Source organism: Hyperoodon ampullatus, assembly GCF_949752795.1.
Source record: "Hyperoodon ampullatus genome assembly, chromosome: 2".
Taxonomy (NCBI): Eukaryota; Metazoa; Chordata; class Mammalia; order Artiodactyla; family Ziphiidae; genus Hyperoodon; species Hyperoodon ampullatus.
The window spans coordinates 82229942-82257223 of NC_136915.1; the positions used below are offsets into that span (position 1 = coordinate 82229942).

Here is a 27282-nt window from a genome sequence, read left to right on the forward strand (position 1 = left end):
TGCTTTATTAACTGACATATATCCAGCATCTAGAGTAAGAGCCTGACTCATTGTGGGAACTCAAATATTTGCTAAATGAATAAATAATATATTTGATACACTGCTAGGCACTGTGCGGGAAGTATGAAAGAAAGATGACATGGTAATGTTGATCTTTCCCTTAAGAACCATATACAGAATGCAGTTAAATCAAACAAGGGTTCAAAAGTATTAATGAGCCTTACAGATAAGAGTGGGAAGTGAACTCCCTGGCAGTCCAGTGGTTAGGACTCAGCCCTTTCACTCCTGGGCCCGGGTTCAATCCCTGGTCAGGGAACTAAGATCCCACAAGCTGCATGGCGTGGCCAAAAAAAAAAAAAAAAAAATGGCAGGAAGAATTACAGAATAGAGGATGAGACCAACTCAAGGGATTACTACTCATTCTCTTGGGTTGCTCTCGTATGGCATGGAAGACAACCAGTAACATTGCCAAATCATGGCTCCTTAGAGACTACAACTGTGTTCCCAAATAAGACTAAGCTGGTGAAAGGAATGTTTCCCTCACTAATCATAGTTCTGATAGTGACAGAAGAAAGTGGAATGTCCCTAAGAATTCTCATCATTGTATCCTAGCAACGTGTATTTACCAATAAAAGCCCAGTTTTCTATGTACATTGTGCTTGTGCCTCATAACATCTCAAGGTAGGGAGTACTTGTGCCTTATAACATCGCAAGGTAGGGAGTATCACCACTTTACAGATGTGAAAATGAGATTGGCCAATGCCCACAGTACAAGGATTGGAACCAGGATCTGACCTAGATCCATCTGGTTGTAAAGCCCATAATCTTTCCACTTAGATCACATTCTGTTTAACCAGCTGTGGTATCCACACTGCTCTTTCTGTTTTATGGGTAACCTGTTGTGTTCCAATAATTAGAAACATCTTTCAGAAACTTAAAATTTGACTTTTAATTCTGGAGGAATTTAAATTAGCAATTAGCAAACAGGAGTATTTGATACAGCAAATGCTACAAGGTTTAGCAGAGAGCCTGATTCACACCAACTTTAATTATGCTTCCCTCTTGATCATTTTCAAAGGGCAGCAACAAAGGAAGGAACAAGACTTTATTGACCGTGTGTGGTGACGCAATGAAGTAATTCTGACTTATTTTAAAGAAAACGTGTTTCTGACAAAGGTGAAGGTTTCTCGTTGTTGTTATTTATGTCTGTTTGGAATGCTGACCAGTTCATCTGGACTAATATTAACAATACACGTCAAAACGTGCCACGGGTAATCCTGGCCTATGATAATGGATGTATTCTAATTTTCAGTGGATGTAGAAGAGTACTTGTAACAGATATAAAGGCTCAAGGTTGCCATCAGTTAGACCTCTTAGCATAAAGAGATCCATTTGTAGGAAGAGTAAATGAATTTGACTTACCAACTGCCAAAGCATCTCACTGTAAGTAAACTTGACTGGTAATGGCATTTAAATTAAAAAATTGTGATTAATAAATATTCATCTATTTAATTCATCCTTAGTAGGTATATAAATATGCTTAATGTAAATTTCAGAAATCATGTGAAAATAATTTATTAAGCATATATTTCAAAAGGAGGCCATTTACAAAAAGCAAAAATGATTGTGCTGTTGATATGATTCTAATTCTCCTGTTACATCATTTAGCATTTTTGATTTTAAAAATTTTGATTTTAAAGGTAATATATCATTTTCTATTAACCCACAATTGCCTCAAAGAGTTCTAATTATGTGCGAACGGAAAGAGCACTTAAATATGGGGCAGGGGTACACTCCGGGGGCCGCCCCCAGATCCAGGCGTCCTGAGACTAAGGAATAGTGGGCTTCATGGCACAGCCCGCCTCGGACTCCGAAGCTGCGGTGTTGGAATCCATCCTCAGCCAAGACACAAGCAAGTTCCTGTACCCGCCAGCAGTGGACAACCCCTTCATGCAGCAGACGCACATCAGCGCGTGGCGCTGGGCCTACATCGTCCTCATGGGGGCTGCGCCGGTGCCGGTGCGCGTGTCCTGCATCGCCGTCCTCCTCATCTTCCTCTGGCCGGTGGCTGCGCTTTCCACCATAGGTCGTCGTGCTAGAACAACCAAGCCCGCCAGGAGTTGGAGAAGAAGACTGGTGCAACCCACTCTCAAGTTCTTGTTTCAGGTGACTTTTTTTTCAGCAGGGTTCCTGGTTAAAGTGAAAGGGAAAAAGGCAACCTGAGACGAGGCCCGCATCTTCGTTGCAGCACCGCACTCCAGTTTCTTTGACGCAGTCGCCTGTGTCGTGGCAGGTTTCCCTCGGTGGTCTCCGCGAGTCAAAATGTGCGTATCCCCGTGGCTGGGAAATTCTTACTGTCAACGCAGCCGGTGCTTGTGACCTGAGATGACCCCAATTCGAGGAAGAATACCCGGGAGGAAATCCTGAGGCGAGTGACATCTGATAGGAAGTGGCCACAGATCCTGATTTTCCTAGAAGGAGTGTGTACCAACCGCAGCTGTCTGGTCACCTTTAAACTAGGGGCCTTCTCTCCAGGTGTTCCTGTGCAGCCAGTGCTGCTCAGGTACCCAAACACCCTGGACACCGTGACCTGGACCTGGCAGGGGTTTACAGGCTTCCAGACCTGTATATTGACCCTGAGTCAACTCTTCACCAGGGTAGAAGTTGAGTTTATGCCCGTTTATATCCCAAATGACCGAGAAAAAAAAGACCCCGTCCTTTTTGCCAATATAGTGAGGATCATCATGGCCAATGCTCTTGGGGTGCCTGTGACAGATCACACTTATGAAGATTGCAGACTGATGATTTCTGCAGGTAACCTTTGACTACCCATGGAAGCCGGTTTGGTTGAATTTACAAAAATTAGCCAGAAATTAAAGTTAGATTGGGATAATATTCATCAGTGTTTGGATGAATATGCTGCAATTGCAGTTGCCTCAAAAGGAGGGAAGATAGGAATTACAGAGTTGGCGAATTATTTGAAACTCCCAATTTCAGAGCCCTTGAGTCAACTTTTTGCCTTCTTTGACAGGAATAATGATGGCAGCATAGACTTCAGAGAGTATGTGATAGGTCTGACTGTCCTATGCAATCCTGCCAACACTGAAATGATTCTGCAAATGTCATTTAAGCTTTTTGATCTTGAAAATGATGGTTTCATAACCGAACAGGAGTTAGCTGCTATACTTCGGGCAGCTTTTGGAGTGCCAAATCTTGATGTTTCCAGACTCTTCGGGAGATAGCTGGACAGAACTCAGAGTACATTTCATACAGGACCTTTAAGAACTTTGCCCTGAAGCATCCAGAATATGCCAAGTTATTTAGTTCATACTTAGACCTCCAGGCAGCCTATATATATTCATTACCACAACAAGTACAGGTTTGATGGTTGTATTCAGATGTTAAAGTCAGCCCTGAAAATGGTGAAAGTTAACATCCAAGTTGAAACTATGATTGAAATAAAAATTATCCTTTGAGGAAAGACACAATAGTTTTTACTCTAAGTGGCCTGGGCACTTAATTATGATATTTAAAATGTGCTTAAGGAATATATATTTCAATTTGATTTTATAGTACCTAATTTTCTTCTTCAGATAGTATGTTTGTTTCAATGTGGCCTAAAGATAGAAAAATAAGACATCTGCTTATAACTTTGTTCACCCAGCATGGTTCTAGTTAGTGCCTTTATTCTGCTTAAAGTAAGAAAAATAAAGAAGTAAAATAAAGGGCCTCCTTTTTGCTAAATTAAGGCCAGAGGAATATTACAGCCCACCACCTCTCCCTCATTTTTGCAGAGAAAATACCTCATTAAGAGCTCTACTAGCAATAAATAAATACTTTGTTACCATTATTCTCTCCAAAAAGGATCTGCTGCATCAATGCTTCCTTGTTCTTTCTCAAAGTAGCCCAAATGTTCTTATTGTACAAGACAAAATAAAAATAAACATCAGGAAGATCTAGTATTGGGAATACCATTGAAACACTTATATATGGCATAGCTACCCTTTATTTATTTATTTTTAAGGTATAAAAGTGATTATTTAAAATGGGAAATCATGAGAAAAGAAATGAAAAAAGAAAAGCTAATATAATAAACATAGGTTATAAATACAGGAGTTCTGATAAATTCTGTTATGTATGATTCTCACCAAAAAGGAAAAGTTTGTATTTATAGTCGAATGTTTTGCATTACTGAGAATATTTCTTTTGTTCTGACTAGGCACCCATGAAACTTCTGCTTACTGTTGTGTACCTCCTTCACTATCCATGTACTTCCAGCATCATTTGCTGTAAGACATCTTCACATAGTGATGTGACCTTGAGCCCTACCCCTTCATGTCACCTTGTAGGATGAATCAGTGAAGTATTCCTAGAAGCCATTCCTACACCAGGACAGGGAGCAACAACTTATCTAGATGTGGAAGTGATTTTGAACCAATAAATATGCCTTGCTAACCCAAACTACTGTATCCCCAACTCAGTTTCATTGTGGCTGAATCCTCAAAATGCCTACAGCCACTCAATGCCACCAGATATGAGGGGATATATGACTAAGGGGGAAAAGTCTTGATCACTTGTAGTCAAAATCTCTTACTTATGCAGACCTTACAAAAACATACCCAAGTAGACACATTCCTAGGGACCCTACTAGACCTTTGCAAGGGCTTGTGCAAGTGGGGCCCCTAAAGCTTAAAGGTCATTAGTTAGCTTCCTGGTATTTTGAAAGAGTAGAAAGGAAGAAGAGATAAGAGTGGGAGAAAGGTGAACAGATGGAAAAACCTTAAGGAAAGGGAAAGAAAAAAATCAAATATTATTTTGAAATAATTTCCATGCAGTTCTGATCTGAGAAAAGGAGATGGATAAGTGATATTTCATAATCCCCATTGTTTTAGTCCATTCAGGCTGCAATAACAAAAATACCATAGATTGGGTGGCTTAAACAACCAAAATTTGTTTCTCACAGTTCTGGAGGCTGCAAGGTCTAAGATCAATGCACTGGCAGATTCAGTGTCTGGTGAGACCCTGCTTCCTAATTCATAGATGTCTTCTCACTGTGGGCTTACCTTGCAGGAGGGGCAGAGGGAATTCTCTGGGGTCTCTATTTATTTATGTATTTTTTATTTTTTATTTTTGGCTGCTCAGTGCTGCTTGTGGAATCTTAGTTCCCTGACCAGGGATCGAACCTGCGCCCTTAGCAGTGAAAGCACAGAGTCCTAACCACTGGACCACCAGGGAATTCCCTGGGGTCTAATTTATAAGGGCACTAATCCCTTTTATGAGGACTCCACCCTTGAGACCTGGTCATCTCCTAAAGGCCCCACCTCCAAATACCATCACATTGGGGATTAGGTTTCCACATATGAATTTTGGGAGGACACAAATAATTCATTCTGTAACAACCCCCCAGCTTGATAGTCCCATGATAATAATGCATGCATATGTAATTCAAATACAATGATCTTTTAAAGGTAATGGAAATTATTCATTTAAATAAGAGATTTTCACTTAAAAATAGTTACCAAGATATATCTTTACTCAAACAAGGGTACTATTACTCAAATATTCAATGAAGTTTGAAATTATCTCTAATTAGATAGTGAGCTATACAAAATGTCAGGGTCATTACTTCATTATACTCTACCTTTTAACCTCAAAATGTTAAACACTGCTTTATTTAAACCCTCTTTAATATATAACACTTTTTTATTGAAGTATAGTTGATGTACAATATTATATAAGTTACAAGTGTACAATATAGTGATTCACAATTTTTAAAGGTTATCCTCCATTTACAGTTATTATAAAATATTGGCTATATTCCCTGTGTTGTACAGTATATCCTTGTAGCTTATTTTATACATAATAGTGTACCTCTTAATCCCCTACCCCTAACTGCAACCCCCTTCCCTCTCCCCTATGGTAACCATTAGTTCTCTATCTGTAACAGGTAACACTTAAAATAACCTTTTTATTGTAAAGTACTTACAGTTAAAAACTATACCAAACAAATATGTAGCTAATAATAATTATTACATATTATATATTATGAATATAATCTGTTTTAAGATAAACACTGTTGCAACTAACTCAGCTCAAGACATTAAAACTTTTCCAGCCACCCTATAAGTTCCTCTATGCCCCCAATCATAATTACAACCTCTTTCTTCCTCCCAAATTTAAACTGCTTTCCTGAATTTTATAGTTTCACTTCTTGTGTTTCTTTACATTTTTGTTATCTAAATATGCATACTTTGACACTGTGATGGTTCCTTATATATGCTGTGAAATAATAGAAAATATATATTGGCCTTTTCCCCAGTTCCTGGCACAGAGTTCCTAAAACCCTTGTAATTTTCTAAGTGATAAGAGCATTAGGATCATCCTTAGTTCTAATATTTGGTCTTTGATCCCCGTTCCTAAGTTTCTAAATCCCTTGGGATTTCCTGGGTGATAGGAGCATCTTTTGTTCTAATGAGATGATTCTTGGTGGGCTCCTGGATTGGGGCTGGTCACCAGAAAGACCAACTCATGATTAGAAGCTTGGAATCTTCACCCTTCCATTCTCTAGAGGGCTAGAGGGGCTGGAAATAGAGTTAATGATCAAGTCATGCTTATAGGATGAAGCCTCCATAAAAATCTTCAAACTATGGATTTTGGAGAGCTTCTGGGTTGGTGAACACATGGAGGTTCTGGGAGAGTGGCACCCCTGGAGAGGACATGGAAACTCCATGTCCCTTCCTATATATTGGGTTGGCCAAAAAGTACCTTCGGTTTTTAAGTAAAAATAAAAGACACATTTTTCATTTTTACCAAGAACTTTATTGAACAACATATTCACCCTTTTGTTCCACTACCTTCTGCCAGTTTTCTGGCAACTTCATAATTCCATCTTCGCAAAACTTTTTATCTTTTTGAGCAAAGAACTGTTCCAGGTGCCTTTTACAGTCTTCCAGGGAATTGAAATTTTTTCCATTAAGAGAATTTTGTAAAGCCCGAAATAAATGGGAATCTGAAGGTGCAATGTCTGGTGAATACGGCAGATGGATCGGAACTTCCCAGCCAAGCTGTAACAGTTTTTGCCTGATCATCAGAGAAACATGCGATCTTGGTTATCCTGATGGAAGATTATGCGTTTTCTGTTGACTAATTCTGGATGTTTTTGTCGAGTGCTGCTTTCAGTTGGTCTAACTGGGATCAGTACTTGTTGGAATTAATCGTTTGGTTTTCCAGAAGGAGCTCATAATAGAGGACTCCCTTTCAATCCCACCATATACACATCACCTTCTTTGGATGAAGACCAGCCTTTAGTGTGGTTGGTGGTGGTTCATTTCACTTGCCCCACGATCTCTTCCTTTCCACATTATTGTACAGTATCCACTTTTCATCGCCCATCACAATTTGTTTTAAAAACAGAACGTTTTTGTTATGTTTCAGTAGAGAGTCACGTGTGGAAATATGGTCAAGAAGGGTTTATTCGCTTAACTTATGTGGAAACCAAACATCAAAGCAGTGAACATAACCAATGTGGTGCAAATGATTCTCAGTGCTTGAATTGGATATTTTGAGTATGTTGACTATCTCCTGCGTGGTATAATGTTGATTGTTTTCAATTAATGTCTCGATTTGATCACTATCAACTTCAACTGGTCTATCTGACCATGGAGCATCGTCCAGCAAGAAATCTCCAGCACAAAACTTCACAAACCACTTTTTTTTTTTAAATTAATTAATTTATTTATTTTTGGCTGCATTGGTTCTTCATTGCTGTGCGTAGGCTTTCTCTAGTTGTGTCCAGCGGGAGCTACTCTTCATCGCGGTGCGTGGGCTTCTCATTGCAGTAGCTTCTCTTGTTTCGGAGCACAGGCTCTAGGCACACGAGCTTCAGTAGTTGTGGCATGGGGGCTCAGTAGTTGTGGCTCGTGGGTTCTAGAGCACAGGCTCAGTAGTTGTGGTGCACCGGGTTAGTTGCTCCACGGCATGTGGGATCCTCCCAGACCAGGGCTCATACCCATGTCCCCTGCATTGGCAGGTGGATTCTTTACCACTGTGCCACCAGGGAAGTCCCCACAAACCACTTTTGACATGTTCGATCAGTCACAGTACCTTCTCCATACACTGCACAAATTTTTTGTGTGTTTCAGTTGCATTTTTACCTTTCTTGAAATAATAAAGCATAATATGCTGAAAATGTTGCTTTTTTTCTTCCATCTCCAATATTAAAATGGCTACACAAAAATTCACCAATTTTGATAAGTCTTTTTTTAAATGCACGCTGATATGACAGCTGTCACATACAATCTAACAAAATTGTTTCAAATGATAAAGACAACTAAGTGCTACTAGAGCCATCTTATAGGAAAAAATGAACAAACCTTTTGGCCCACCCAATACTTTTCCTCTCTCGACTAGATGTTTACTTGTACCCTTTATCGTATCCTTTTATAATAAACAGGCAAACAGTAAGTAAGTCAGTTCCCCTGAGTTCTGTGAGCTGCTCTAGCAAATTAATTGAACCCAAGGATAGGATTGTGGGAACCTTATATTTATAGCTGATTGGTTAGAACCATAGTAACAACCTGGCGTTGCAATTGGCAACTGAAGGAGGGGAGCAGTCTTGTGGGACTGAGCCTTAAACCTGTTGGATTGGATGCTGTCTCCACATACATAGTGTCAGAATTGAGTTAAATTGCCTGACATCTAGCTGGTGTCACAGAATTGCTAGGTGTGTGTAACCCCCCACACACATTTGGTGTCAGAAATACTGTGAGTGTGATAGTGGTGTGAGAGTAAAGGAGACACACAAGAGAAGAGTAAGTATTTTCTAAACTTACGCCAACTTGGCTAGGGCATGGTACCCAGATATTTGGTCAGTCATTATTCTAGATGCGAAGGTATTTTTTGGATGAGATTAACATTTAAATGAGTAGACTTTGAGTAAAGCAGATTACCTTCCATAATATGAGTGGGCCTTTGAAAAAAGGATAATTTAAATAAGAGAATTAAGCATTTATCCTGCCTTTGCAGTGTGAAATGTATTTCTGGATATCCAGTATTTCTAATTGATGAGGGAAAATTCTTCTTTACAGAAGATTTCCAGCAAATTTCTAGCAAATAAATGTAGAAAGAATGATAGCATTATAAAATCATTTTGCAATCCCTAGTTAACTGATTAAAGTAAGAGTCATCAACAGACAAAACTATCAGATGAAAATCAGTGATACATTTTAGCAACATTAAAATGGGGATAACCAAAGATTATGTGCCTTCTGACAGGATTCAAAATGAATTACTGCTTGTGGGAGGCAGAATAATGCTTGCTCCCCCTGCCCCCAAAGATGTCTATGTCCTAATTCCAGAATCTATGAATATGTTAGGTTACATGGCAGGGGAATTAAGGTTGCAGATGGAATTAAGGTTGTTAATTAGCTGACCTTAAAAAAAAGGAGATTATCCTGGATTATCCACTTGGTCCCCAGTAATCACAACAGTCCTTAAAAGAGGGAAGAAGGAAGGAGAAGAAGAGTTCAGAATGATGCAATGTGAGGAGGATTCAACCTGTTAACTTTGAAGTTGGAGAAGCGGAGGCGAGAACTGAGGAATATGGGCAGCCTTGAGAAGCTGGAAAAGGCAAGGAAGCTCTCCCCTCAAGCCTTCAGAAGGGGAAGCAGCCTGGCCCAAAGCTGAATTTTAGCCCAGTGAGATCTATGTGGGACTTCCAACCTATAGAATTGAAAGTAAAAAAAAGTGTGTTGTTTTTAAGCCACTAAGTTTGTGGTAATTTGTTAAAGAGCAATAGAAAACTAATATACCACTTATAAAAATTTTTTTTGCTAAAAAATTGAAACTGAATATAATCAAGACTCTAAAAACAGCTTCCATTTACAGAAAATATATGGGATAGATGAGCACAGTGCGTGATGCTACAAAGAGGCAGTCAAATTTAAAATGTGGCATACGCTACAGCTCAAATTGCTCAGGCTTCTGCCACAATGTCAGTGTCATGAGGGAAAATACAGGAGATTAGAAGAAACTCAGGAGATGTAAGAACCAAATGTAACCTTGTATCTTGTTTGAAAACTGATTCAAACAAACGAACTGTAAAACATATTTTTTAGGACAGTTGGGAAAATTTTACAATGGGCTACATAGTAAATGGAATTATTGTTGCTTTATAAGGAATACCATTAATGGTTTTGTAATGTTATGTAAGAAAATGTACAGTTTTTAGTGATGCAAACTGAAGTATATAGGAGACAATGAAATGATGTCTGGGGCTTTACTTTTAAAATTTTTAGAAGGAAGGGAAGAAAGAAAAGAAAAGAAAGAAAGAAAGAAAAAGGAAGGGAGATAGAATGGAGGGAGGGAGGGAGGAAGGGAGGAAGGAAGGAGGAAAGAAGGAGGGAAAAAAGAAAGGAAGAAAAGATGAGGAAGGAAAGAAAAACTGATACAACATATATGCCCAAATCTTGATAATTGTTGAATTTTGGTAATGGGTATATCAGGGTTCACTGTACCTCTCTCTTTATTTCTTTGTACGTTTGAAATGCTTCATTTGAAAACATTTTTAAAGAAAGAAAAAATACATCTAAGAGAATCACTTTTTTTCATGAAATTGTAGTACTTAGATGAGTTTTTTGCCTTCCAAGGCAATTTTACTTAAACTTAATTTTCACACATAAGGATCACAGTTAAGGCCAACCCTAAATAAAATTATGGGTTTAGCAGTGTTTACCTTCAGAGCTCCTGTTGCTAGTTTCCCAGGACTTTCTAGTGTTCCTGATCATAAAGCCTTTGAGGAAAAAATTTTTGATAATTTCACTCACATTAAGGTGTAAATGATTACAGATATAAATTAATTAAAATAGAAATAATGCTTTAAGTAAAAAATCTCTAATGGTGGAATGTGAAGCATCATTAAAACTATTTTTTTGTTTTGTTTTTTTAAGAGGGTACTTTTTCTTTAATTACTTCACAAAGCTGACTAAGCTGCCTAAGGTAGTTTAAGAGAATTAAATTTACATGGACCAGAAACCATCTGTCATCCATTCCCAACCAGAGAGTAGCCTAATTTTTGCTTCATCAGCTGCTAAAGGGGCATGGTAGAAGTATTACAGGACTTTGGAGGGAAAGAATCTTGTACTGAACTGTCTGGGTTTTAATACCTAGACCACCACTTACTGTCTGTGTGACCCTGACCAAGTTATCTAGCCTCTCATGCCTCAGCTGCCTCACCTGTAATTGGGCTCATAGCAGTACCAACCTAAATGGTGGTTGTGAGGATTAACTGAGTTAATACATAGAAAGCAGGTAGAGCAGTTTTCTCGCCTAAAAAGCACTTAATAAATATTAACTATCATATTATCTTTGACACTCCTCTTTTCTATAAGAATGATTAAAAATCAGTTATCCACTGTATTCATAATTAAGGTGTCTGAACAATTGAGAAGGTCGTTATTTGGAGAAATGGCTACTTCTTGGCCAATCTTCTGGTACAATATCCATATATTTTCCAAGCAATTAGTATGTACTTGTTACCTTGTGCAGAGCTTATAAATGATGCAGAAGGATTGAATTTTCCTCCTTTGGAAGAAGTAATCAAATAAAAAAACAAAAGATTTTTAAAGTAATTTCGCTCCAGCTCTTTTCTCCACACCAAATTTTCAAAATTCTATAGCTCATCAATCCACCCAATTCCTTGCTCAATTAAAGACTCTACCCCTACAACATTACTTCCTTTCTTCCACCTCATAACTTTTATAGCTTTATATGCAAAGTGGGGGAATATAACTGACATTTCTCTGCTTAAGTCCAAGAGCAGTTATATGAGCCACTCCCTGGATTAGAAGGGGAAGGAGTCTTCTAGACATTACACCATACCCTTTGCAGGGGGCTCTGGAGTGTTGTAGCTCCTGCTGATTTTACAAAGTTCTTCCCGCGCCCCTCACCACCCCCAATTTTTCTTGCCCAAAGCAGTAAGTGAAGGAGTGTGACTCGCCGCAGTAAAGGTCTAGTGAACTTGTCTTTCCTGGGGAAAAAAGCGCTGACACCCTAGGAAGACAAAGTGCTGAAAGGCTGCACTGGTTGATTTGAACTCAGTTCTCGATAAAACATTTATTTAAATGACTGGTTAGCACCAACTGGAAAGCAGAGGGACAGGGATAAAGCGCAGACCTGGTTAGCAGCGCAGACCTGGTTAGCAGCGCAGACCTGGTTAGCAGCGCAGACCTAGTTAGCTGCGCATAACAGTTGGCTTCCCGGGCAGGGCTGCGCGGAGCGCCTGCTGGCGGAGTTAAAACAGAGCTACTACGCCTGCGCACACCCTCCTGGGTCACGTGCAGGCGCGGGCCGTGTCTCCGAGATTCTCCGGGACTGAGGTTCGGCAGCCATAAGGGACCGTCAACAAACAGACGAGAGGCGTCAGCCTTTTCCTTTAGGGGGCGGATTCGGGTAGGAGCAGAGCTTTCGGTATGAAACGCCCGTTTCTTCCAGAGGTGGGGAAGTGAGACCCTGTACTGGGCCTGCGGGGCGCCGCCGTACCTTTGTGGAACATGGCCCGCTGTGGGGAGGATAGCGTGGCCCCCGTGGTACTTCTGGAGTCCCCTGGAGTTTGCAGTAAGGGCTTGCAAAGGAAGGGGCCCGGTGAGCGGCGCCGGCTGAAGGCGATGGTGTCGGAGCAGCTCAGCCAGGATCTGCTCAGGTAGGAGGAGGCGGGAACTCAGGCTGCTTCAGTTCTTAAGGCGCCCACCTCCGTACCAGAAACTGGCTCCTCGGTTTCTCCATCCCTCCCTGCTTTGTCCTCCTCACCTCAGGCCACTGCAGGACGCTCACCTGTCTCCTCACTACAAAGCGGGTTCTTTCGCCCTATATAACCAATCCAGAGCACCTCGGAGACCACGTACCAGATTCAAGAAGAAAACCAAAATTACCATCATAGTTCTGTGCAGCACCAGTTTATGCCAAAATAACACGGGTAGGCTTAAGTCTTGAAAGACTCGCTAATGTCGGGGTGGATACAGGTTTCGTGGTCCTGAAACTTACACAACTTTTTGTAAGCTCAAACAATTCTAAGAAAAATGATACAATTAGGTAGAAGAGTATATATTAAAAAAAATTTTTTTTGAGTATCTATTTAGAATGAGTAAAAATGGATCAGATTACTGGAGCGTTGGAGGTCTCTTTCTTCTGAGCTCTCTTTAAACGATTTAGCAGAAATGCTGTCGTAGAAATACTTCCTGATCGCAACCTGGCTTCCCCTCTCCTCCTAGAATACTCTACAGCCCGCAGCAACTCCCAGCAATTCCCAGTTCCCATGAGGACTCTAGCAAATGGAGAGGCTGTAGTGAATCCAGGAACGCCATCTCAGTTTATAAAGGAAATGAAGCTTGGAAATATTCCCTAGCTAGTTTCCATTTCCACCAAAACATTGATTCTTGAACTTTAGTGTGCATTAGAATCACCTGGAGAGCTTAGATTTACTGAGACCCAGACCTTAATTCTGATACAGTTGGTCTGGGATGGAGCGTGAGATTTTTTCATTTCTAGCAAGGTCCCAGGTGATGCTGCTGCCCTGGGTCATACTTTGAGAACTGTTGAACTAGTGTAAACATAATTACTATTAATAACAGTTGTGCAGCATTCTACATTTAAAAAGTGCTTACTGTTGCCCACACTTAAGGCTCCACCAGTTATAAACTGAACTTTATAAAGCAAATAAATTTCCTTTTAATTTGGGCCTGTCTATGAGAGATTCTGCCTTGTCTCCACCACTGGGGGAATTGATGTACAACATTAAAAAAAATGAGAGTGAAGTTGTTCTGTTTCTAGGATGAATCTCTAAGGATGAGGTACTCCTCTTCAGTGGCTCTATTCTTCTGGCTGTATTGTGAGCCTTGAAGTGTCATGAATTTAAAGAAGATAATACATCTAATTTATATAAAGAAAATGAGGTCATAAGTATAGCAGGTGAACAGTTTATCCTCATCCTAGCAGCAATTAAAGGATAGGATCCTGAAGTCCCAAGTTCTTGTTAGAAGCAAAAGTGTTTTTGTGTGTTTTTTTTTAAACAACTAAAAAATCTCATATACTTACCCAGCCACCTTGAATGCTATGCCAAAGTAATCTTCTTTAAGCACAGCAATATCATTGTTTTATTCTACAAATATTAATAAAGTAGCTAGCACCCACTATATACCTAGTACTGTACTAGGTTCTGAAAATCAAAGATTAATAAGACATGACTTTGGTGTTGTGCTTGCACTCTACTGAGAAAGGTAATAGCCAAACAGAGATAATGGGGACTGAGGTGATTTGGGGGAGGTTTTATAGGTGATGTTTGAGTGATCTCTTGGGGATTGATTACAAATTGATTAGATAGAGATTAGGAAGGGAGAAGTCAGAGGGTATCTAAACAAGGGGAATGGCTTTTACAAAGGCATAGAGATTTGGAAGAGCTTCATTTATTTTGGGAAAGCAAGTTGTATTGAATTGCTTCAAACAGCAAGGAACAGAGACTCCTCTGCGTTACCTGAGGCAATAGGATATATGGAGAAGTGAGAAAAAATAGGAAACAGCTTCAATAGTCAAAAAGCCAGCTCTGGTGTAGAATTGGAAAGTTGCTTGGGATATGACAGCAATTGTACAATAAGACCTCATTGAGATATGGACCATTGTTCAAGACAATTGTAATAAAAATTCTTATTGCCATCCTATTATTAGCTAGACACTGGGCTGACATGCAGGGTTTTATTTACTCCCCTGTGAGGTAAATCTTGCTGTTATTCCCATTTAACAAATAAGGAAACTGAGCCTTAGAGAAGAGGTGGTGAAGTCAGAGTAAGAACCTTGGCAGTCTGGCTTCAGGGACATTAAAGTGACTTGCCCAAGGTCTCATGACCAGAATATGGACCCAGTCAGTCTACCTTCTCTAAAGTTCTGTAGTTATGCAAAATGATCTTCCAGTAACTTTGTTCCTTCATTTCTGCTTCTCTCCTTACCCATTCCTTTTTCTTACCCTACCTTGGATTTTCTTTGAAAGTCTCTTAAGAGTGTGATCAGTTGGCTCTTGATTATTATAGAACATCTCTGCTAGAGTTCACTTGTTTAACTACCACATTGGCCAATGGTTAACCTTGCCTCAGTCTGTTGTCCATTCAGATGTGACTAAGAGCATCAGGGACATGTGGTACAATTTGGTAGGTTTATTTGGAAGGGGATTGTGGGTATGGCAGGCAAAGTAGATGAGGGTGAATGGGTAAACTAAGACTAGACCGTAGAGACTATTCAGTGAAGAATTTGGAATGTATTCTGGAGGCAGTGGAGAATCATTGATGTTTTTTAAATAGAGGATGAACATAATTAGATCTTGAATCGAGGAAAGAAATTGGAAAAAAAAGGAAACCAACTGGGAGATTTTGTAATAGTCAAGGGATACATAATGGCAGTGAAAACGGACAAGGTGAAACGGATTCCTGTGTGCAATTCACAGGCTTGGTGACCGATTACATGTGGAAACACAGGGAAAGAGAAGCATAAAAGATGGTGCTAATTCTTAGGACATTTGAAAGGGAGGAGTATAGTGAATGTTCAGGAAGCCATATCCAGGAGAAATGAAGATATGTCTGGAGTTTAAGAGGGAAGTTGGCATAGCAGATGTAGTTCAATGGCTGGTGGCATCACCAGCACCCAGTTGTCTAAGCTAAATATGAGAGACATCCTAGGTTAGTCCCTTCCCTTCACCTTCTACTTCCAGTCACCAACTCCTGCCAGTCTATTACCTAAATATATTTTAAGTTAATCCCTTATTTTCTATCACCATTGATTCTCTCCTGGCTCACACCCTCTACATCATTCATTTGTGTTGCGCAGTAGTTTTTTTCCCCTTCATTCTCATTTTCCCGTAATTCCCCTTCTACACAACTAACAGGAGATGTTCTGAAAAATAAAATTGCCCATGTTTTGAACTATTTGATCATTCCCCTTCAACTGTAAGATACAGTTAAGCTCTTTGTCTCTTATTCATCTTTATCCGTGCAGCTTCATCTGCCACTTCTTATCCCCTCAATACTCTGCTGACCAGTTTGTAGCTCCACACTCAACACAAACCTCTGTAAGGAGCATGGAGGCAGGAGCTCCCCCATACCTTGCCTTGCTTCCTTGACCAACTCTTACTCAATCTTTAAAATTCCTTTTGGTTTTCCTTTTCTCTATAAGATCTTCTCTTATGTCTGTCCCTGAAAAAATTTACTAGTTTGTCCTATTGAATATATCACACGCCTTAATTTTTAGACCTGGTCTCCATACTCTTCTACAAACTCCTTGAGGGCAGATACTATGCTTTAGTCCCCTTTATGTCCCCAGTGCTTCGTACATGGTACATGCTCAATAAATTTTTAGTGAGAATTGGGTTTAATCAGTAGTCTAAAATGCTTTAGATAGGTGAATACTGTAGGTGACAGAGAAATAAGATGGAAAGAAGCTGGGCCTTGACACCACTGAGCCTTTGCTCCAGCCTATCCTTCCTCTAGAGTTTATTATTAGATGAGCCAATAAAACCCTCCTTAATGTTTAAGCAGGTCCGAGTCAGATATTGTTACTTGTAACAGATAACAAGATATGCTTATAACTGATACAGGTAGTTTTATAAAATAAAAAGCACTGTATTTTCACATTAACATTTTTTAAAACATTAACTTTTTTTTATTTGACGAATACTCATGAGCATCTATTATGAACAACGCAGATTCCCTAGTGACAGTTGTATGGCTACCAGCTGCAATGCTTGTTTATTCACTTGGGGAGAAGTGGGGGATGGGTAGAAGGTGGGTGGGAAGGAGGAATAAATGGTGTATTTGTATTGTACAATTTGAGTTTTTATTAATGTTTGGGAGACCAATACATTCTTGCATAACTTTAACAATCGCTTATGAAAATAATTTATTGATTAAAATATTGACTAAAATGCCTCTATTTGCTCATTGTTTCCAAGGTTCTGAAAGCTTTGTGCTCTGAAGCATTTGTTTTGTTTAGGGTAAAATACAGCCAAATCCAAAAAAGCAGATATTGAGCTCTTGCTATCTAATGAAGGTACACTTTTTGCCTTTGGAGAGTTCATTGTCTGAGTATAATATATTTTAGTTATATGAAAATAATATAATTTTATTATTATAAAAATAATAATGATACAGTGACAGAAGTGCTGTGATAGAGGTATGTACCGAGGGATCAGAGGAAGGAGCCATTAACTGGGTCTTGGGGGAGTGAGTGTCAGTGGCAACATTCTAAGCTTTCACTGTAATGGATATCTTTATCCATACTTGGACCTCCTATAGTGTACTAGTGTGATTGCCAGTTATATCCTGCAATATAGAAGTCCTCTGAGAATACATAACTTGCTGATGATAATGTTATACTATATGAAGTATTATTTAATATTTACACAGCAGAAATATATAGTTACCACACAGAAAAAACATTGTGACAGTTTCTATTATGATGCTGATTTCTGTTCTTCTATCACTTTACATGTGAGCTTTACCATAACTATGTCTGCACATTAGTAAAGGGATTTGAATGGGCTTTCCTCGAGTCCATCGTTTTAATAATAGATTAGAGCATAGTTCTGTTTTTTTGTGGGGTGGGCAATGGAAAAGGGCTTAAATGTCACATTCTTGACAGCCAAGCCTGCATTTCAGACTTGGTATTTAACAATAGTCAAAGTGCAGTGTACCAGTTTTTAGACTGGATTGTCTATTATTGCGCGTGGTTTGCTGGTGGTGTTGACTGTTTACTTTTTTTGCTTCAGTTTTAGTAAGATTTTAAAAAATTGATTCAATAGTCAACAATCACATTACTTTGTGTTCTCTTTCCAAAATAAATCTAAATAAAGTACATACATTATAAAGGAAAATCAACATAAGTAGCAGAAGATAAATTTTATTGGTAGAAGGAATTAAAAGGAAAAGATATTTTTTGAAAAAATAGTCTTACTCTTTTAGTGTAATTACCTTTGTTTTCATTATAAATTTTAGTAAATTGCCTTCTAAACCAATGTTAGACAAGGTTCTTTGGATGAACTGAGAATAAACTCATTTTCATACTAACTTTATTTTGTTATCTCTGTATTTTTAGTTTATGTGTTTTTTAAATTATTATTATTATTTTTTGTGGTACGCGGGCCTCTCACTGTTGTGGTCTCTCCCATTGCGGAGCACAGGCTCCGGATGTGCAGGCTCAGTGGCCATGGCTCACGGGCCCAACCGCTCTGCGGCATGTGGGATCTTCCCGGACCAGGGCACGAACCCGTGTCCCCTGCATCGGCAGGCGGACTCTCAACCACTGTGCCACCAGGGAAGCCCTATGTGTTATTTTTAAAGCTTATTTTATAAAAATGGGCATATTATATATTTCTAAGCATCACTAATTAAACTGTGGTTCCTTTTTATTCCTTATAGGCTTCTAAGAGAAGAAGTCCATACAGATGTCACTTTCTTAATAGGTTGTACTTTGTTCAAAGCACACAAAGCAGTCCTTTTAGCAAGGGTTCCTGATTTCTATTTTCATACTGTTGGGCATACAAATAACTTAACAAATCATGAACCTGTTGCTGTGGAGAACTTTGAAGCTTCAGAATTTAGAATATTTTTACAGTAAGTGCTTTCTTTATCTTTTTTTCTCTTATATTTAAATCTAATATGTAATTGCTTATTTTTTAAACATATGTGTGTGTTTTTATTTCATGTATTTTCATATTTATTTTATAACCTTCTAACTTAAATTCCATATTATCTTAGTAATTAGTGTTAGTAGAGGCTAAGTATTAGTATTAGAGTCTTTGAGGCTTAGTATTAGGAGAGGCTAATTTCTGCTTGAGATTGATCCGGAGAGAGGAGAAATATATCTGCTTTAGAGAACTGTCTATTCACGTCCTTTGTCCATTTTTCAATTGGATTATTTGTCTTTATATCATTGAGTTAGAGGAGATCTTTATGTATTCTGGATATTAGGCTCTTATCAGACATATGATCTGCAAACAGTTTCTCCCAATCAGTGGGTTGTCTTCACTTTCTTGATGGTGTCACTTATAACACAAAAGTTTTAGATTTTTAATGTAGCCTAGTTTATCTAACTTTCTTTTGTCACTTGTACTCCTGCTATTGTAGATAAGAAACCATTGCCTATTCTAGGGTCACAAAGAGTTATTCTTATACTTTCTTCTATGAATTTTTTGGGTTTATGCTTTTAACTCTTACATTTAGGTCTGTGATCCATTTTGAGTTAGTTTTTGTGTATAATGTAAGGAAGGGTACCAACTTTATTCTTTTGTGTGTGAATATCTAGTTGTCCCAGTACTATTTTTGGAGAGACTATTCTTTCTCCATTGGATTGTCTGTACAGCCTTGTTGAAAATCAGTTGCCCATTGCTATGGACTGAATTGTTTCCCTTGAAAATTCATATGTTGAAGCTCTGCTCCCTAATGTGATGGTATTTGGAGATTGTGCCTTTGGGAAGTAAATTAGCTTTAGATGGGACCTCATGATAGGAATAGTGCCCTTATAAGAAGAGACACCAGAGAGCTCGTTCTCTCTCTTTCTCTGCCATGTGAGGGTACAGTGAGAAGGTGACTGACTGCAAGCCACGAAGAGAGTTCTCACCAGAACTCCACCATGGTGGCATCTGATCTTGACGTCCAGCCTCCAGAACTGTAAGAAATAATATTCCGTTGTTTAAGCCACCAGTCTATGATTTTTGTTGTGGTAGCCCAAGCTGACTAATACACACATAAACGTTAGGGTTTATTTCCAGTCTCTAAATTCTTTTCCATTGGTCTGTATGTCTGTCCTTAATGCCAGTGCCAATTATCATTTTAACTTTTATGAGAAATCAGAGTTGGATTTTTGTGTTTTTATGTCCTGAATCCTAGGTATTTTTTAGATGCTAGTCTTTTAGTTATTTGCTGACATACTTTTTGCCTATAATCAAAATCATGTTGACTTTAATGTTGAAAATTCTTTTTGGATAATTAAACTTTAAGTATATGTATGTGATTTGGTGTATTTTTCTTCATTTTATGCTCTGACAGTTGCTTGAATGATCTGTTTTTATTATTTCAGAGTTTCTTATATGAAGCTCCAATAAGCATAAACAGAAAAATGGGTAACCTTGGCTTCCTCTGTTTGTAAGAACAGTATGACATACTATAATTTAAACAAATTAAAGTGCAATTTAGAAAATCATTATCATTTTCCAGTATAGATCATAATAGGTTCATCACTGAGTTCCAACCATCAATTTTAAAATATACACTTTTGTTTTTCTAGTAGGTGGTATAGTGGCTTTGTTGTAGAGTAGGCTCTGTGGTCAAGCCAGGTCTACCATTTCTAACTGAGTGAACTTGGACTGATCACTTACATTAGTTTCCTCACCTGAAAAATGGACATAATACCTACCTCATAGCGTTGTTGTGAGGGTTAAATTAGATGCTTATGAAGCACTTAGCACAGTGACCTGAGATATAGTAAGTACTGAATACATTATAAGTATTATTCATAGTAGTAGCCCTTTGATATTATACATTTCTCCAGCTATTGAGTGTATGTTTAGAAAAAGATGCTTGGGAAAAGTCAAATTTTTATATATTAGAGAAAGAGAAATTACATTAATGTTATCCTTTATTTGTTGTCTTTAAAAGTGTTAGAGGGCTTCCCTGGTGGCGCAGTGGTTGCGAGTCCGCCTGCCGATGCAGGGGACGTGGGTTCGTGCCCCGGTCTGGGAAGATCCCACATGCCGCGGAGCGGCTGGGCCCGTGAGCCATGGCCGCTGAACCTGCGCATCCGGAGCCTGTGCTCCGCAACGGGAGAGGCCACAGCAGTGAGAAGCCCGCGTACCGCAAAAAAAAAAAAAAAAGTGTTAGAAAAAAAGATTGAATGAGGGACAGTATGGTAGAGTGGAGGAAGCACTGGACTTGGCAACAAGACAGAGATATGCCTTCTGGCTGTGCATTACCTTGTTTTATGATTTCTTTGAGCCTCAATTTTCTCATGTTTAGAGCAAGGACATTGGAGTAAATGGCTTTGTGCTTCCTAGCACTTCACAATCCTCTGTTTTAAGCACTTAATCACATTCTGTTTTGTGTTAGGTTAGTGAAGTATGTCTGTGGTTATGTAAACTCCTTGAGATTAGATCATCTCATCGATGTGAGCATTCCCAGTGGTATCTCATCAGTGCCTTGTGTATAGAAAGTGCTTGTGATATACCTCCCCCTTTTTTAAAAGGCAGATTGTATTGAAATTTCTCTGTTAATATAAAGCATAAGGAGAGGATTATAATGTGGAGTATTGAGATAACATTTTTTAGTAAAAATTCTGATAACATAGATTTTTAAATTTTTATTGTGTGAAATGCAGTCCTTATTAGTATCTTCAATACACATCCTTCTCTTTAAATAACCAATAAAGATTTTGAAGTATTCTGTCATATTGCTACTTATTGTAGGGTCCTTTGCTATGCACTTAAGTTAGCGTAGTAAGTACAGTCTTCGAAGAAATTTTTTATGTACCGTGTCTTCAGATATGGCTCAAATGATTGGCACTGGAAAGTAGTTCCTGCTTTATGACCTCATGATTAAAATTCAATAAAAATCTTTGATTTCCTAAGACTTACCACATTATAGTTGTGTGTGCATGTTTGTGTGTATGTGTGCACATGTGTGTGTAAAGGAAAGAAAAAAGGGAAGACCTTTAAATTTTCAATTTAACATCAATAACTGGGAACTGCTAGTATAAAATGTTACTCAAGTAAACACATAGAACAGCAGCACAGTATAAAAGATTCCGTCTCCCCTACAGCTTTCTCAGGTGGTGACTATTTTCTCTCCCACATCCCTTACACTAGTACAGCTGAAGTGGGTGGAATAGGTGTCTTGTAATATTAACTATATATATTTGTAACTTGGCATCTGGGGCCTCACTAACTGGGGAGAGACTGCCCCTTCCAGATTTAGCTAATTCCCTGAGCATGCCTTTGATATGGAAACCAAGTAATCCTGAATCCATTCCTACACCCACCTCTTCTGTCTGTTTCTTATACTCTAGAAGGCAACACTCTTCTTCCCTAACCATCCCAGAGCCAGGTACCAGACAATTAAAGACCACCCTTATAGCCCAGAGCCCCCTCTCCCCCAAATTACTCAAACTATTTAATCCTAAACTTGCTCAGCTGCTTACCTTGCCTCACCCATTCCTTCCCACAAAAACCACTTTTGCCTATGCTTTGCCCTCCCTGTTTTGTCTCTAAATAGACCCTGTTGCTTCCCCATGTGACCCTACCTGGCGTGGTATTCCCCGTTCCTCTTGTGAACTGTAAGTTGTAAACTACAGTTTACATCTGGTAATCATCTCCTGATCAGTTGGCCTCACCATACCTGAATAAACCTAAATTCCCAGGTAACTTTTTTGTTGTTGCCACGTGGCTTGCAGGATCTTAGTTCCCCAACCAGGGATTGAACCTAGGCTGCAGCAGTGAAAGCCCAGAATCCTAACCAGTAGGCCACCAGGGAACTCCCCCCAGGTACATTTTAACACACTTGTGAACTTCATTACTGCCTCTAGACCTTTCTCCCTCCCTTCTTCCTAAACCCCCTATCTTTGAATCTCATCTTACCAATCTGTACCACTGGTCAGTCATCCATAGACCCCTCCAGGTCAGTCCTCTTCATTCCTCAAAGAAATTGACTATTGTCAGTTTCTCTAATAACTTAATTCTTGGTAATTGCAATTGCCATACCCATTAGAAGTCACTTTCCACTCTCTCCTCCCCCCACTTCCTGGCAACCAATAATCTACTTTCTGTCATTATGGTTTTGCCTATTCTGGGCATTTCATGTAAATGGATTTTTATAGTATATGGCCTTTTATGTGTGGGTTTTTAAACTGGGTGTGATGTTTTCAAGGTTCATCCATGTTGTGTTGTTTATCAATACTTCGTTCCTTTTTATGGCTGAATATTTCATTGTGTGATGGATCAAGGGTTGCCAAGACCATTCCCAGGTTTGATGATTCACTAGGAGGACTCATAGGACTCGGCATATAGTTATACTCTAGCCTCTGATTTATTACAAAGGAAACAAAGGGAAAAGGTACATGGGGTGAAATCCACAGGAAACAAGACACAAGCTTCCAAGGGTCCTCTCCTAGTGGAGCCACACAGGCCATGTTTAATTTTCCTACAGTGAGTTATGACAGCAACTCTGTAATGTTGCCAACCAGGGGGGCTCATTAACAGGTTCAATGCCCAGAGTTTTTACCGGGAGTTGGTCTCCTGCCTGATGTGTACCCATATTCCAGACTCCTAGAAGGAAAGCATGTGTTCAGCATAAACCATATTATTTGTATAAACAATGCACAAGCTAACAACAGCTGAGCCACCCTTGTCATTTAGAGAATGCTAGGAACACTGTTGAAATAATGTTCCCAGATACCAGCCAAGGACAACTCTTACAATCAAGTCTTTCAAAAGATAGCAGTCCCACCTGTGTTAACTCTTTTCTGTACATATGGATATAAATTGTGTTTATGCATTCATCAGTTGATATACATTTCAGTTGTTCTGACTTTTTGGCTGTTATAAATAATTCTACTACAAACATTCATGTACAAGTTTTTGTGTGAACATATGCTTTCAGTTCTCTTGTATTATGTACCTAGGAGTCGAATTGCTGGGTCATATGTTAAACGTTTTGAGGAACTGCCAGACTCTTCCAAACTGGCTACACCATTTTACATTCCTACCAGCATGTATGAGGATTCCAGTTTCTCTGTGTTCTTGACAACACTTGTTATTATGTCTTTTTGATTATAGGTACCCTAGTGGGTGTGAAGCAGTAACTCATTGTGGTTTTGATTTGCATTCTTCTGATGGACAGTGATGTCGAATATCTTTTCATGTGCATATTGGTTGTTTGTATATCTTCTTTGGAGAACTATCTGTTCGCATTCTTTGCCCACTTTTGAAATAGGGTTATTTGTCTTTACACTATTGAGTTTTGTAAATTCTTTTTTTTTAAATAAATTTATTTATTTACTTTTGGGTGTGTTGGGTCTTCGTTTCTTGCGAGGGCTTTCTCTAGTTGCAGCGAGCGGGGGCCGCTCTTCATCGCGGTGCATGGGCCTCTCACTGTTGCGGCCTCTCTTGTTGCGGAGCACAGGCTCCAGACGCGCAGGCTCAGTAGTTGTGGCTCATGGACCTAGTTGCTCCACAGCATGTGGGATCTTCCCAAACCAGGGCTCAAACCTGTGTCCCCTGCATTGGCTGGCAGATTCTCAACCACTGCGCCACCAGGGAAGCCCCTGGAAATTCTTTATATATTCTAGATACGAGTCTCTTATCAGATATATGATTTGCAGACATTTATCCCATTTTGTGGGTGTCTTTTAACTTTCTTGATGGTATCCTTGGAAGCACAAAAGTTTTTAATCTCTATCACTTCCATTTTATTTTTTCTTCTATAACTTGTGCTTTTAGTGTCATATCTAAGAAACCATTGCCTAATCCAAGGTCACAATTACTTATCCTGTGTATACCTTTTTAGTTCTTACATTTAGAGCTTTGACCTATTTTGAGTTAATTTTTGTATATAGTGTGTGGCTAGGGTCCAACATTGTTCTTTCACATTTGGATACCTAGTTGTCCCAGTAGTACCATTTTTTTTTTTTTTTTTTTGGATAGGTAAGAAGTGGATTTATTTAGAGAGGTACACAGATACATTCCGTATACAGAATGTGATCTGTCTCAAAAGGCGAGAGTGGCCCTGGGAGGAACACACTCCACAGACAAAGTGTGGGCTGTCTCAGAAGGCGAGAGGCCTAGCACTGTTTTTTGAAGAGACTTTTCTCTTCCCATTGGATTGTCTAAATACCTGTAAAGGAAAAACACCCTCCTGTGTGTCTCCTTTACTCTTAACACTCTGCTCATTGAGTACTTTACTTCTGACACTTGTGGTCACCAAATTCGCAGGAGTTTTTCCCCACACCGAGCAATTCTGAGGTTCTCCAGATGCCAGCTGGGTGTCCTACAAATTTAACTCAGTTCTGACACTATTTACCTGGAGATTGTTGTGCTTCTGATTAACTGGCTATAAATGTAGATTCCTATGACCCTTTCCTCAGGTTCAGTTAATCTGCTAGAGCAGCTCACAGGACTTAGGAAAGCATTTTACTTACCATATTACTGGTTTATTATAAAAGGAAAAAATTCAGGAGCAGCCAGACAGAAGTGATGCATAGAGCAAGGGATGTGGGAAGGAGCTTCCAAGCCCTCTCTGGGTTCACTACTCTTCCAGCACCTCCATGTGTCCACCAACCCAGAGGCTCACTCAAACCCATCCTTTAGGGTTTTCATGCAGGCTTCATTACATAGGCATGATTGTTTAAATCATTGACTGTTGGTGATTAATTCAACCTCTCCCCTCTCCAGAGGTGGAGGGGAGAGCTGAAAGTTCCAACCTTCAAAGCACTTGGTGGTTCTCCAGGCAACCAGCCCCCATTTTTAGGAGCTTTCTAAAAGTCACCAACTTCACTGATATAAACTCTGGTGTGGTTGAAAGGGGCTTGCTGTGAATAACAAAAGACATTCATTTCACCTTTATCCTTCTGGAGCTATTTCAGGACCTGGGAACAAAACCTAAGTACTATAATAAAAGATGTTCTGTGGCTTTTACATAGGAAATTAGAAGGGTTTTAGAAGCTACGTGCTGGGAATGGTGGACAAAGACCAAATATATAGTTCATATTATATATCACAACCCCCTGTTGAAAATCAATTGCCTATAAATCTATATTCTAGACACTCAGTTCTATTCCACTGATCTATATGTCTATCCTTATACCAGTACCACACAGTATTGATGGCTATAGCTTTGTAGGAAGCTTAGAATTCAGAAAGTGTGAATCTTCCAACTTGGTTCTGTGTAAAGATTGTTTTGGCTATTCTGGCATTTTTATTTGACTTTGAGGGTTGGCTTGTCAATTTCTGCAGGAAACTAGCTGAATTTTGATAGGTGTTGCACTGAATCTGCAGATCAATTCAGAGAGTATTGTCATTTTTACAATATTAAATCATCTGGAATGTGTTTCCATTTATTTAATTGCTTTCAGCATTGTTTTGTAGCTTTCAGGATATGTCTTGTACTTTTTGTGAAATACATTCCTAAGTATTTTATTTTCTTGATGCTGTTGTAACTTGAATTATTTTCTAATTTCATTTTGGATTGTTCATTGCTAGTGATTTTTGCATATGGATCTTGTACTTTGCAACCTTGCAGAACTTGTTTAACAAATAGTTTTTGGGTGAATTTCCAAGGATTTTCTATACACATGTTTGCCATTTGTAAATGAAGATAGCTTTACTTATTCCTTTCCAATCCAGCTTATTTCTTTTTCTTGCTTAATTGCCCTGGCTAGAATCTCCAGTTAAATGTTGAATAGAAGTGGTAAGAGCAGACAGACATCCTTACTGATCTTAGAAAGAAAGCTTTCAGTCTTTTACCGTTAAGTCTGATGTTAGCTCTGAGTTTTTCATAGATCTCCTTTATCAGGTTGAGGATGTTTCCCTCTACTGTATTGCTGGTTTGCTGACCGTTTTATTATGATAGGGTGTTGGATTTTGTCAAATGCTTTTTTTTTTTTTGCATCAACTAAGATGATCATGTAGTTTTTGTCCTATTGATATGGTGTCTTAGTCCATTTGGGCTGCTATAACAAGACACTGCAGACTGGGTGGCTTATAAACCACAGAAATCTATTTCTAGTAGTTCTGGATGCTGGAAATCCAAGATCAGAGTGCCAGCATGGTAGGGTTCTGGTGAAGGCCCTATTTTAGGTTGCAGACTGCTGACTTCTCATTGTTCCTTCACATGGCGGAAGAAGGCGAGGGATCTCTTTGGAGCCGCTTTTAATAAGGGCACTAATCCCATTCATGAGAGTTCCACCTAATCATCTCCCAAAGGCCCCACCTGCTAATATCATCACATTGGGAATTAGCTTTCAACATATGATTTTAGGGGACACAAACATTCAGGCTATAGCATATGGTATATAATATTGATTTTCATCTGTTTAACTGCCCTAGAATTCCTGAAATAAAGCCCAGTTGGTCATGATGTATAATTCTTTTTATATGTTGCTGGATTCACTTTGCTATGATTTTGTTGAAGATTTTTTCTCTGTATTAGTAAGGAATATTGGTCTGTAGTTTTCTCTTCTTGTGATGTCTTTGTCTTCTTTTTTTTT

General features: G+C 39.1%; 1 protein-coding gene and 1 pseudogene across 3 annotated transcripts in view; both read left to right on the top strand.

Moving 5' to 3' along the window:
* The first annotated feature begins 1848 nt into the window (after positions 1-1848).
* On the top strand, positions 1849-3385 carry LOC307064669 (lysophosphatidylcholine acyltransferase 2B-like; annotated as a pseudogene). The gene has a single exon. The product of its transcript is annotated as a lysophosphatidylcholine acyltransferase 2B-like (transcript).
* Positions 3386-12548: 9163 nt separating this feature from the next.
* Positions 12549-27282, top strand: part of BTBD8 (BTB domain containing 8) — a gene marked incomplete at its 5' end in the record, with an annotated part of 89830 nt that continues 75096 nt past the window's right edge. For both annotated transcript variants that reach the window (XM_079696426.1, XM_079696425.1), the window contains 2 exons: positions 12549-12697; positions 18450-18644. In XM_079696426.1, the coding sequence (XP_079552552.1) occupies positions 12549-12697; positions 18450-18644 (344 nt within the window). The remainder of the gene's footprint in view (positions 12698-18449; positions 18645-27282) is intronic.